Raw genomic sequence first — 14,024 nt, 5'->3', positions numbered from 1 at the left:
TTGGCCAGAGGAGCTTAGGGATCTTCTCTGCAATGTCTCGGATACAGGCTCCCAGGAAGGAGCAGACTTCCCAGGCTAGGTGGTCAGGGTGGCAGATTGCTCCCTCAGTCCCCCTCAGGATGGAGTCTCCCACGACAAGGACTTTGCATTTTCATAGTTTCATAGTTTCTAGGGTCGGAAGGAACCTGAGCAGAACATTGAGTCCAACCCCCTGCCATGGCAGGAAAGAGTACTGGGGTCAAACGACCCCAGCAAGGTGTTCATCTAGCCTCCTCTTAAACACCCCCAGGGTAGGAGCCAGCACCACTTCGCTTGGAAGTTGGTTCCAGATCCTAGCTGCCCTGACTGTGAAGTAGCGCCTTCTGATACCTAGCCTAAATCTACCCTCTGCCAGCTTGTGACAGTTATTCCTGGTAACTCCTGGTAGTGCTCAGGGGAACAGGGGCTTCTCCAATGTCTGCTGGCCCCCTCTGACTAGTTTATAACAGGCCACTAGATCTCCCCTCAGCCTTCTCTTGTGGAGACTGAACAGGTTCAGGTCACGTAGCCTCTCATCGTAGGGTCTGCCCTGCTGCCCCCTGATCATGCGAGTGGCCCTCCTCTGGACCCTCTCCATGTTGTCCACATCCCTCTTTGAGTGTGGCACCCAGAACTGGATGCAGTACTCCAGCTGTGGCCTGACCAGTGCTGCATAGAGGGGGAGTATCACCTCCTTGGACCTGCTTGAGATGAGGTTGGCCTTCCTGACTGCATACCCACACTGCTGGCCCATGTTCATCTTGGCATCAATGATGACTCCAAGATCCTTTTTTGCCTCTGTACTGATGAGAAGGGAGTTCCCCAACCTGTAGGTATGGTGCCGGTTGTTCCTCCCCAGGTGCATCACCTTGCACTTGTCAGTGTTGAATCCCATTCTATTCTCATCCGCCCACCCCTGTAACCTGTCTAGGTCCAATTGCAGCCTATTCCTCCCTTCTAGTGTGCCCACATCCCCCCACATCTTAGTGTCATCAGCAAATTTGAACAGGGTGCTATTTACCCCCTTGTCCAAGTCACTGATGAAGATGTTGAACAGTGCAGGCCTTAGGACCGAGCCCTGTGGACCCCACTGTCCACATGCCTCCAAGCTGAAAATGACCCATCCACCACCACTCTCTGGGTGCGGCCCTCCAGCCAGTTGGCGACCCATTTGACTGTGAAGGTGTCAACACCACAGTCCCCCAGTTTTTTAATGAGAACGGGGTGAGAGACAGTGTCGAAGGCCTTCTGAAAGTTCAGAAAGACTATGTCCACTGCTACCCCTGCATCTAAGGATTTGGTGATCTGGTCATAGAAGGCCACCAGGTTGGTCTGACAGGACCTGCCTCTAATGAACCCGTGTTGATTGCCCCTAAGCATAATCTCCCCTGCTAGCCTCTCATGAACATCCGCCAGAATAATTTTCTCAAAAAGCTTGCCCAGAATTGAGGTAAGACTAACTGGCCTATAGTTTCCCAGGTCCTCCTTCCTCCCCTTTTTGAAGGTGGGAACCACATTGGCCTTCTTCCAGTCCTCTGGCACCACACAGAACACCACGAGTACTCGTAAAGCCATGCCAGGGGTCCCGCAATGACCTCAGCCAATTTCCTCAGTACGCTAGGGTGGAGATCATCTGGATCAGCTGATCTGAATACATCCAGTCCTTCCAGAAGTTCCCTAACTAGTTCCTCACTAACCCTTGGCATAGGTGCACCTCCCCTGTGGTGTAAGGCGGGGCCCAGAGCGGGGGTGACTGTTCCGGTCCCTGCTCAGGAAAATGGAGGCAAAGAAATCATTAAATATGTTGGCTTTGTCATCTGGTGTGATGACCAAATTTCCTAGTGTGTCCTGTAGGGGCCCCACATTACCCGGAATCTTCTTTTTGCCCCCTATGTATTTAAAAATACCTGTTTTGTCTTAGGGAGAGTGGGGACGGTAGCTACAGTTGAGCCTGTGTTGCCTGCAGGAGCTGGCAGCTTAGCAGGCTCTGCTGGGGCTGCAAGAGGTTCATACCTAGTTGCAAAGCTCCAGTGGGGCAGGGTCCTTGGTGAGGTAGGCCTTCAGGCCCTTGACCATGTTGGTTCAACCCCCTGGCTGGACAGCATGGGAGGTCCCTGAGTCCTCCCTTGTCCTGGAAGGTGACTGTGATCTGCCTTCCACCTTCAGAGGAAGAAGAGCCTGGCAGTAGGAACGTATCTCCTGCTCACAGTCCCTGATGGCACACAGTCTCTGTACTGTGGCCTGGAGCTCCTCCAGATGGCATACCAGAGACCCCAAAAGGGATCAGACCTCACAAGGGGAGGTGGCCATGCTCCCAGGCCCCAGAGCCTGAAAAAGTGTCAGGCAGCCCCTGCAGCTGAGAGCCAAAGACTCTGTGTGCATGGAGCCCAGAACCATGGGCACCGTCTGGGTGGAGGCCTCTGAGGCGCCAGAGGGGGAGACCACAGACTCCGAGGGCACCCTCAGGGTACAGCACATGCCCATCTGCATGGTGCCACTGGTAGGCCATCTATGGCTGGGACTGCCTTCCCTACGGTGCACTGGCAGGGCCTTGGGCCCTCCCGCTCACCCTTCTGTGCAAACTCCCACGCTAACTCACGTGCCAGGTTCAGAAGTGCGCCTGTTTGTGTAGCTGGTTCACGAGGCTCTGGTCATGCAGCTCCCTGGGGGGCTGGGTGAAGTATGAGCTCCACTCAGCTGCCCCGCAGCTGGGCTATGTCTCTCCCACCATGCACTTAACTCTGGCAGTGCTGGGGGTCAGCAGGATGCTCTGCCGTCACTGGGGGGACCTCGAGGTGCGGGGACACGACAGGCTTGCACCCGTGCATCTCAAGCTGCTCCCAGGGCCAAACTGAGGTTTTTTTTCCCAGGTGGCGGGCCCTTTTTCTGGAGGCTTGTCCACTTTCTTAAAAAAAGTGTCCAAGGAAGTTTGGACAGATGTTCTCCAGGGAGATGAGTGACACAGTGAACTTGTTCGCTGGCATGGCATCGCATTGGATCAAGCGTTGTAAAGTCAAAACTGATGTCAGAAAGTTGAAACAGGGTGTCAATTTATAAACACTGTAGGTGTGAAACGTTGTAACTCAAAACGTTGGAAGCTGAGGACTGCCTGTATTTCTGGCTTAAAAAATATATCTATAAACAGGGAACTTATTAGTTGATGGCACCTGGTTCTTCTACTGAAGTTTCAGTTAATTCTGATATATAGAAGAGTAATTTATCCCAGAGGAAAACAGAATGGCATCTCACCTGGGAAAGTGTTATCCTTACTTTCACTGCAAAGTTAACTTGATTTCTAATTTGAGTTTTTCCCCTGGCTAGAGTCCTACTCACTCAAAAAACCCTTTAATTTGATCTTGCTGGGGCTTTTTACTGAAATTAGAAGACACTCAGGGTAACACTTCATTGAACACAACGTGTGAGTTTCTGAGTCTGTGGGATGAATGAAGCTAATATGCTGCTAGAGTACCATTCGACCTTTGATTCCTTCTTACAATTCCTTCCATGTGCCAAGAAAGGAAGACAGGCTTTCCCACATGTTACTGGGAAAAAATTCATAGAGGGTGCGTCTATGGTGACACAGTAGCCACAAGCAAAAACCATGATACCATTGCTACATCACTGTAGCAACACGCTCCCTCAGTATAGTGCATTGCTACAGTGACATAGCAGCTAAAAATAATCATGCACCACTGACAGGCACAGTACAGGCTGCTACTGTGCTATCATTTAGTACGTCCAAAAGGAAGTAGTAAATGATGGTGCAGTAGACACTCCCAGAGAGTCTCAGCTTACTGCAGCACTAACAACTTTGGGAAAGGCCCCCAAGACTCTTAATGCCAGTGCATGCGTACAGTGCCAGCAAGGATAACACAACTGGAATATTATTTCATAGTGTGATGGTTCTCATTCAACATAGGCTAACCTGAGAAACATAATTCATGTGTAGACAACTCAAGTTAACTCTGAAGTGAAGACATGTCCTGTTACAGAGCCATCAGGCATTAATGCTGCCAGTACCATTAAATGTTTCTCTGAGTTAGGCACTATCTGTGGCAATCCTCTGTCCTCCACAGCTTTATTTTCTGACTTGTGCTTGAGATCTTCATGTTCACAAGGATTTTTTCCTTTAAAAGCAGTTGTTCTTTGAGAAGCAAAGGTCCAACTACCAGTTGCACAAGCCTAGTCTCTCTAGTTACTCACAAGAACTAAGTGTGAAGGAGACATAGGGCATGTCTACATGTGCCTATTTATATGTAGCACATGCACCTAGGATCACAACACGCTGAGCTGAGGCAGAGCAGCCCTGGCTGACAGAGGGCCCCGGGGGTCAGCCTGCCAGCCTAGGGCTGTTCCCCTTGGTTCAATATGCTGTGGAGGGGCTGGCTGGGGCACAAGGATGCTTCAGTGTGGGGTTAGCTGGCAGGCGGCTCCCACACTGAAACATCCTTGTGCAACTGCCAGCTCCTCCAGCATCTACATATGCACTGCTGTGGAGTTTTTTTACAAGTACTATTCTGCTGCAGAGTAAATTAGTTTACTCCAGACTAATCGAGGCACATGTGTAAACACCAAGACATTTACTGTGCAGCTAATTAGTCTACTTTGTAGTAAATGTCTCACGTAGGTGTGCATATACAGTTGCAAGATAAGCACCAACTGGCTCTTATGTTAGAATGTGGCATTCGGAGTAGAAATATGTTGCCATGCTGGAGGCTCAGATTCAGTTTCAATAAGAGTTGAAGAATTATAGAAATATGTTCATCCCTTAGAGGGGGAAGGCATCTCATTTTGCTCAGCCCATCCCACTCATCAGCCAATTAAAGGGTGATTTGAACTTGCTGAATTTACCATATTGATTCACATAGAACCCAATTTTAGAGGACTGATTTTATGGGAAATGGTATATACGCTATGTCTTAAGTTGGGAAGCGGATTTTTCTTCACTGGAATAGAAGCACAGAGACGTAATCTAATAGCTGCCAAAATGTCTGCCATTTATCTCTGCCCCAGCAAACAGATATGGCAAAGTTGAGTGTTAACCACTGCATAGCCTCTACTAGCTCAGCACTATAGCTTGTGCCTGAAGCAGCAATTTGAATTAGCCCAGGCCAAATGAGCTACTGCATGTAGTCTGTAATATCTTGATGATTGTGGTGCTGAAATAACACTGTTATTTATAGGAATTTTATATATTTACAGTAAAAAACAAAACAAAAACAGTCTTGCTACTATCCTTGCAAAGGGTTGAGGCCTAGCCTTGTTGCTGTCCAGCCACACCAAGAAGATTTTGCTGTCTTACCCAGACTGCCTCCTGGAATGCCCACACTTCCTAGACACTGAGTTTCTAGGAGGAGTTATTCTATTTCACATAGTAACCCATGACTCTGGAAAAATCTATTTTGCTATATTTTGCCTTCCAAATTTAAGGGTTGGGTCTTATTAGTGGTGTTGTATGTGATAAAATATGGTAATTATTTCTGTGAGCACATCAAATGCAGAGCTATTCAACTGAGTTACTCTGACAGCTCTATCAGATGCAACTCATTAGATCCACTTCAGAAGCTAGGACTGCATAGTCTCCTGCAGCAAGAGACTGTTGAGAGAAGGTATAATATCCAGGCTCAGTGGTTAAAAGGATGGTGGCTGGCACTAGAGGCCTTATAGATAAGGTGCAGATTTTAATAGGTACAAATGGGTAAGTCCTCACTACAAAGAGAGATGGGAGGATGCACACCCTAAATAAACATATAACAAAATCCCTGCTCCATTCCTTTTTGTTCTGAAAGCTTCTAAGTCCATTTGTTACCATGGCAGCTAGATTCTCCAGTAGTGCCAATGTATTCCAGTTGGTTACCAAAAATAGTTATATAATAAAAAACATTGTTATTGGGTCTCTACAGACTCTAACGGGACTCACAGAGCAATGTCAGACAAATAATTTATATGCAGCATCTAAGGATGAGTCACTACAAAAAGTAGCATGGTATGGGCCACATTATATGGAAACCACCAAACCCATGAAACTCAGTGGGAGTGCAGACAGACAAGTGCCAAGGAAATGAGGCTGTCAGACTACTTGATTCTGACAATGATTTAAACTGATGTGTAAAACTGACTTTGTGGATGCTGGATATGAGCACACTCCCAACTGTTGTTATGGATATGCTAATATGCCGAGTACTGTTACCTAAAGAAAGATACTTGTCTACAACAAGGAGACTATTACTAGCTAGTTCATGGAATGGGACAGAGAATGTTTCACCTCTAAGAACACTGCACCAATGGAGGCTGAATACTGTGCCTACCTGACAGCTGTTACAGTGCCTAATGTGAGGTAAGGTGTTAGCTACAGTCTATCTATAATTGTTTATAACTTGTGTGTTACAGTGGCACTGTAGCATCTGAATCCAAAATGAAGCATAAAGTGAAATAGCTGCTTGGGAGCAGGCAACTCAAGTCTTGTCCTATCCTGCCCTGCCTTGCCCTGCAGTAATCCAGGCCCCAAGTTCCCATACAATTGCATCCCAATAATTAAAAGTGCTGGTAGCTTCCATGATAAAAGTGGTCCCTCCAGGGCAATTCTGAGGCACAGCTTGTGCATGGATTGCATATGTTCTTGAGATAAAGACAACTCCAGGCTATCCATCAACAAGGTATAGTCCACACATTTTCCATTTGCAAGAGGTAGCCAAAAAAAAGCCAGATTTTCAAATTTTGATACTGAGATTGATCTCAGCTGTTAATCCTATCAATGTCCAATATGGCTCATCAGCTGTGTAAAGCCACATTTTTGGGATGGCTGTTACTACTAGCAAAACAGAATCCAGTACCTTACCCAAAGTAATTTCATACTCATTCTTTATCGCAGACAGCAAAGGTTTGTAGGTTTTGAAGGCCTCTATGAAGAACTCAAAGATCTCTCTGTAAGGCTAACAGAAGAAAAAGAGACAGAGGGAACACAATCAAGGAAGTTAATTTTCTTTATCTAGAATTCAGGGCTGGCTGCCCAGGCCTGTACAAGTGCTGTCTTAATGAATGTCTAGATTGTCATGTAGTTGCCCATATATTTTAAATTCAATAAAATAAGTACTACTTTCTTATATGCACATTAGATCCCAAAGTATCTTAACAAAAATAACTAAAGATTCATCACTGAAATGCAACCGTACCCCTCTGCTCCCCACCTTGGATGGAGTGTGATAGGAAGGCCTGGGAGCAAGGGCAGCACAGTCTTGGCAGCTAAATTATTTGCAGAATAACGGCTAAACTTTTCCCTCAAAGCTGGGATCAAGCTGGTTTGAATCTTAAATTTAAAGATAACTACAGAATGTTTATTTCCAGTATCTCTAAAACCATTTGCTTTTGGGACTTTTGCTTAATATCCATGGATGTCCTGGAATCAGAATTTCCTAGTGACACTAAATTCCAGCAGAAATGCTAAACCAGACCTTCCTGTAATCTAATATTATCTATAGCTTTTACTTTGTTTAACATATACATTTACTAGCTAATGTAAACCAAAGCAGCCTACAGCAATGACAAATAACTGTAAAAGGAATATTTGTCTACAGGTGTATCCGAAACAAACTGATTATATTTGTTCATTTCACCGTAACTAAAAACAGTTTATAGACAATGCCCGAGATTCACTACAGATCCCTTGGTGTGCCTCCAGATTATGTATTTGTGAATGAAGGACTACACTGTTGCTTCCCCTCTTGGTGTGTTTTTCTATTTAGAGCAGTGGCGGCCAACCAGCAGAACACATGCCGTAAGTAGCACAGGCAGCCAGAGTGAGTCTCTACGTAACAAAAGGAGCGTACTAGTGGCCAGTCACCATACTGGCTGCCCCTCTGTCTAAGGCAGTGGTCTCCAAACTTTTTTGATCGCGCACCCATATCAGTAAAAAAATTTTGAGCAAGCACCCCAATATATGTATATTTATATAAATATACGTATAAATAGAAGTTCTAATATTTTCTTCTCACACCCCAATGGATCGTCTTGTGCACCCCCTGGGGTGCACACACCCCACTTTGGAGACCACTGGTCTAAGGCAGTCTGGCAGTCTGCCCTGTCTTGTCTGCTATGACTTGTTGAGATAAACCTGATGTAATAAGCAGGAGGCTGCCCCTTTAATGCCCCAATACCAAGGGGTTTACACATGGCTCCAACCTTCCCTTACCATGTCCCATGCCTTGCAGATGGCATCCATATTGCACAGTGCCTCACACTGACCCATGCTCTAGGGTGTTACTTGGGACTCTCATTCCCCTCTGGAGCTCACCATCACTATGCCGCCACACTGTGTATTAAGCTACTAACTAGAACTCCCTTGGCCCCTTACTGGCTGCAATCAGCCTTTGGCTCTGCTTGTCCCAGGTATCCTTAAACATGCACTGCATGCCTTCTCACTGAGGCACAGCTCTGCCTCTGGCCTACCTTCTCCTCCACCCCCTCACTGGGGCAACAATTTACTCTCCTCACTGGAGTCCACTCACTTGAGCACTTTAGTGCAGCCCTTCAGGTTGCCCCTTGCCGCCGTACTCTGCACCCATACCACGTAACCTTCAGGCCTCCCTCGCAGCCCTACTCCATGCCGGCCGTTCTCTTCCTCTGCCCCCTCACTGAGGCCAACACTCTGCCCCGATGCTGGGGTCTTGGGGTCTTACACCCCCTGGGCTCAGGTGCCTCTCCTAGGCATGTCTGGTCCCACTGCCTTCAGGATCTGTCTTACACCCCCTGGGCTCAGGTGCCTCTCTCTAGGTATGCATGGCCCCACTGCCTGCTCTTCTTGCCTTAAGTTGTGGGGGGCTGAGGTTATAAGTGCCCCTACCCACCTTTCACTGGGGAGTCAACTGGCCTGGCATTTCTAGGGAACTACCTCATCATGGGCAGTCCCACCAGGCCATCCTTCCCCAGCAGGGTGCAGTTTTCAGTCATACCCATGACCAGGAGCCTCCTGCCATCCCCATAGCTCCTGCTGTTACCTGCAAGGTATTCCTGAGCAGCTGCTCAGCCAGGTAGTCTTTCCAGCTGCCAGCAGCAGACTGCTCCCTCAGCCCTGAGGGCCTGCATCTAAAATGGAGGCTGCTCAGCCCCCTCCTCCAATCCCAGGGCCTTCCTGCAGTCATGTGACTGCCTTTTTACCCTGGCATGGACCTGCCAGCTGCCCTGATGTCTACTCTGGGCCTTGAAGTGACAGGCACCAAAGGTGCTCTGTCATGAATGACTGGTGCCTCCTAAGACTGGAGGGAGCACCATGGCAGTGAGTGGGGACTGCCTGCAGACATCACATTGGTGTTGACGGCAGGGGTGGGGGTGGTGAACAGCAAGCAGGGACCACTCACAGATGCTGCCAGCCATGGTGAGGGGGAAGGGGATGTGAGTAGTGGCCAACTGCAGAAGCCGGTGGTGGCTTATCTCAGTGCCCCTGTGCTCCCACCACGTGTTGCCTATGCGCTCTGTCACACCCCAGTACTGAGTTAAAGGGGGTGCTGATGACAGGAATCATGGCAGCACTCAGAGAGGGGCAGGGGATCAAAGCAGCAGTAGAGGAAGGGTAGGTGTCACCATTGGTGGTAGCTCAATGGTTTGCCCCCTAAGGGTGTCCCAGTGGTGACAGAATTTGGTGGCACCAAATTATTTAAACAATAAATTTTGGCCACCACTGATTTAAACAATAAATTCCATAAGGCAGGTCCTGTCTCTCACTCTGTATATGAACAATAACAAGCTCAGTAGGATCAGGTGGCTGGCAACAGCTTTGTAGTCTTACTGGTTGCAGGATGCATCTCTCTAGTGACAGTTGGTAAGCGTTTAATTTAAGACAGATGGGGACATCTTCATGAGTGAATATATTTATGAAATCTCTCTCGTCTTTTGTCCATTTTCTTCCCTGACCATCCCACCATAACCATTTTCCTTTATCATCACCATACACCTATTCTGTTTTGCACAAAGGAGTTTAAGATTCATTGGTGGAGAAAGAAAAAGGGAACATGACTGCAGCCTAATGGTTAGGGCAATCACCCGGGAGGAAAGACATGAGTCCTTGTCCATGCTCCAAGGACTGTGGCTGTGCTTCATCAAATGAGTGTTTAATATAACATACAAAAATATCCTTGAATTAGGGACCACAATTTATGTCACCTTCTCCCAGATGAATACTTTAACTACAGAGTCATGCTCATTATCTTCCTGCTCTTAGTCACAATGAATCTTTAATTATTTTATGGAATGTGAAGGATGGAGAATGCACTCAAAATATCCTATGGTTATGGCACTTTCTAGGAGGTGTGCAGTATTGATTTGAAAACCATAGAATGAAGACAGATACCTGAACCTAGATCCCTCACATCCTGGACAAGCATTCTAACTACAAGACATTGTATAAAATTAGGGGGCCACCATCTCCTTCATCAGTATATTTCAATGAAAGTGGTGGCTACTATCTTGAACTCCTTTGTGTAGAACAGAACAGGTATATGGTGATGATAAAGCAAAATGGTTGTGGTGGGATGGTCATAGAAGAAAATGGACAAAAGAAGAGAGAGATTTCATATATATATTCACTCATGAAGATGTACCTATCTGTCTTAAATGAAACACTTACCAGGACTGGGCTTCTTAAGGCAGACAGGCATTGAGACTATGGGAAGAATGCCTAGTTTGAGGAGTTTCTCTGTCTGGATAAAAGCAAGGTGCCCCAGGCATGAACAAAGCAGATATCTAAGCACCCAGATAATTTTACCAGTGAGATTTCAGATGCATATGGATTTAGGTGGCTGCAAGGTTAAGTGTTTTGAGGCTCACAGACTGGGACATAAGTACCTAAATTCCACCTAAATCTAAGGGCACCTATACATGAGTGCAGAGGCTGCTCTGACGTACTGGAATTCTAGTGTGGTGGAGCAGACTCAATTAATTAAGTGTGCTGGAGCACGGCAATTTCTGTGCTCCAGCAGCCTCCTGTGTCTTGTGTATCAGAGTGTGTGCTTAAAAATGGTGGTGGGGGCGACTGAACTAAAGCTTGTTGAATGAGCTTTAGTTCAAGCAACCCCGCAGCCATTAGGCGTGGGGACACTGATACATGAGACTCAGTGGTGCTTTAATTAAAGCAGCTGTCGGAGCTGCTCTAATTAAAGCACCACCACCCCACCCCTGGAGCACATGTAAAAGTGCCCTAAGTGCCTAAGTCCTTTTGTAGATCTTTACCCTGGGGCTTTGAAATGTGAAGGTTTATATGAGATATACAAGCAGATACACTGATTTCTATGCAGTCCTTCAAACTACCATGCAAAGTTTGTTCTCTTCCAATAAGGGCCAAGATGTCTTCTTTTTCCATGCACTTTTCCTTTAGGAACCTAAAAATGTTCAGATAAAAAAATCCATCTTGTTCTATATTGTTGTTTAGAGTCCCCATTACCCCCTCTCAAGCAGCTCACTATCAGACCTGAAGCTTCAGCTCCTGGGCATTATCTTTTGTGAGGTCCAGAGACTGCAGTTCTTCTCTTAAATAGGATTCCATTTGCTCCAGGTATCGTGGTTTTGCAATTGTCAGAGAAGCCTGTTCACTGCTGCAGAATGACAGAAAATGACAACCAAAATTCCAATACATCTATGAATTTACAATCAATGAGCTTTAGTATCTGGGTTCTTTTCCCATCCCTTACCACTGCTTTACAGTGGATTGTTTTACCACAGTAGCACAGCTCTCCAAAAAGCAAGACAAAAATCTCAATGTCCCAACTTTATCAAAGAAAGAGTGAGTAGATAAGAATGCTATCTAAATACCCTTCACCTAACAGCTCAGATTCAGTAAAGCTGTACTTGATGTGAAGGTAGCATTACAGAAAGGCTCAGGTAGTTCCCTAGTAAATATATGTGATAACAAATATTGGGGTCAAGCTGTATTTGTCTGCTAGGAGTACAGCACATATTGAAGGAGGGGGTAGGTGTTTGTTCTTCCATGAGATTTTCTGTATTCCCACCTATGCCAAAAACTGTGGTAGGCATTTTAGTCCTCATTAAGGTAGGAGAAAAAAAATATTGCTGAATTCATTATGATTCATGTGTGTTTCCCCCTTCTGTGTATGAATACAGCTCCACACAAATCCACTTCCCATTACTAATCTTGTGAACAACCCAAAACTCCAATATCCCACCTGCCTGACCAGGTTGCTTCTTTCAGGAAAGGGATTAAAAACCCTAAATTGCTAACAACATAGCTCTTAGCTGCAATCTGCTTTATCCAGTCACTTATCAAATTAATGCCAGTAACTGTAGTCAATTCTCTTCTGTACAGACATAACAATGCAACCAGATGCCTGGGGCAGCTGTGGCGTCCGGCTGCTGCCAGCACACCTGTGTTGCTACAGTGGCAGCTGAGCTGTTTCTTTCTGCCCGCCCTTCCCAAAGTCAGTGTCCAGGCTCCTTCCTACCATAGGAAAATGAGAGCTGGGACTGTGAAGTTCCACACGGAGAAAGGATTACTTCAGACCCAGATACTACTAATATTTTTTCAGCTGTCCTACAGTACATGTTCCCATGGGGAATCCTTTTGATATAAAAAGCAAGACCAGGGGTTCTGTGCATGAGGATATGGTAAATGCTAAACAATTGGTTTGAAGTGACTCAGGACAAAATACCAACTGAGCTTCTTCAGCACCAAATACTTCTGGAGGTCTGGGGAAGTATTCCTTTCCTTGTCCCCTCAAGCACACTGTATGTACTGTGCTAATTAAAACAGTTACGGTTAAAAACCTTCAAGCCTTTTTAGAAAAGTATCATCAGCAATTCTTGGTGGCTTGTTGGCCTCATATAATGTGCACTGGTGAATCAATATAGAATTACACTGTCAACTGCAGAACCAATCTGAGGTATTTCCTAACAAAAGGAACAATGAATATTAAACACACCCTTGACACTTCCTGCAGAGTTGCTGCTCAGGATTGGCTATGCTTCATTTTTTATCTTGAGGGATGCTGCCCCTATCTGAGGCTAGAATTCCCACTGGTGCAATTTAACCAGCAATCACAGTAGTGGAGAATTTGTTTCGGAGGTGCTGAGCACATGGGGGCCCAAGGGCCCTGGCACCCCTCAGGAAGAGGGCTGTCACCTGAAATGTGTAAAACTTTCCATGTGTCCATCATCTTCCATGTGTTCCCCCTAAAAAAGTCGGCACCTATGACTTGTTCTGTGTTTCCCTGGCGTAAGTAAAACCTCTTTCTGCTGTCCTGGTACTTCCAAACCTATTTCCCAGACCCAAAGTTGTATTTTCTCTTTCATGGTGTAACTCTTCCTGCCTAAAGCTTTGTTCTTACCCATATCTTCTCTTCTCAGGATCACAACAGGGCTGACTGTTCTGTAGGATTGCTTGCCCAGATGCATAGGCAGGCCATGTGGATAAATGACTACCAGCAGAAAACTGAAAGGGCTGAAAAGAAAGCAGAATTCACTTGTGAATCACTGTGCACAGGGTTTCTAAAAAAAGGGGATGAAATAATAATCATTATCTTAATGATTAATTATATTGCAGTGTTTGGAGTGATGTTGTGACTGTGATGGTCCAAGAATGATGTGAGGCAAAATTTTGGGGTGATATCTTTTATGGGACTAACTGTATGGTTAGGATAACATTAGACAAGCTTTTGAATGAAAATTATTCTTCCTCAGGTCTGAGGAGAAAAGCAAATAAATGTGCCATAGAGTGCACACAACTGGAGTGGAGCCTTATGAAGGGCACAGAAGGGCAAGCATAGCTACATAGGTTGAAATAAAATCTGAAATCAGAGCAGTCTTTAAACTAAAAAGTGGAAGAAAGCCAATGGGTGCAAAAGAGCATGCAGACTGGGTTAACAGAAACCCAAAGGGGGACATCCTTCAGATTCAATATTGTTTTGAAGAGAATAGTTGGGGAGTTACAAGTATAACTGTAGATAACAGTGAGGACCAGCCAGAACTTCTAGAGTTCCAAACAAACAGCATGAGCAGTAACGGAG

At 45.9% G+C, this 14,024-nt stretch overlaps 1 protein-coding gene across 1 annotated transcript in view; it reads right to left on the bottom strand.

The window, feature by feature from the left end:
- Nucleotides 1-14,024, bottom strand: part of TSNAXIP1 (translin associated factor X interacting protein 1) — an 85,378-nt gene that overhangs the window by 42,681 nt on the left and 28,673 nt on the right. The window contains exons 3-5 of the mRNA XM_090063925.1: nt 13,347-13,459; nt 11,477-11,600; nt 6,857-6,950 (exon numbers count right to left, since the gene is read on the bottom strand). Coding sequence (XP_089920051.1) covers nt 6,857-6,950; nt 11,477-11,600; nt 13,347-13,459 — 331 coding nt within the window. The remainder of the gene's footprint in view (nt 1-6,856; nt 6,951-11,476; nt 11,601-13,346; nt 13,460-14,024) is intronic.

The sequence above is a fragment of the Crocodylus siamensis genome, chromosome 9 (genome assembly GCF_052110815.1).
Source record: "Crocodylus siamensis isolate JL-2025a chromosome 9, ASM5211081v1, whole genome shotgun sequence".
NCBI lineage: Eukaryota > Metazoa > Chordata > Crocodylia > Crocodylidae > Crocodylus > Crocodylus siamensis.
The sequence above is the reverse complement of the archived record's forward strand: the minus strand, read 5'-3'. Positions and strand labels throughout refer to the sequence as shown.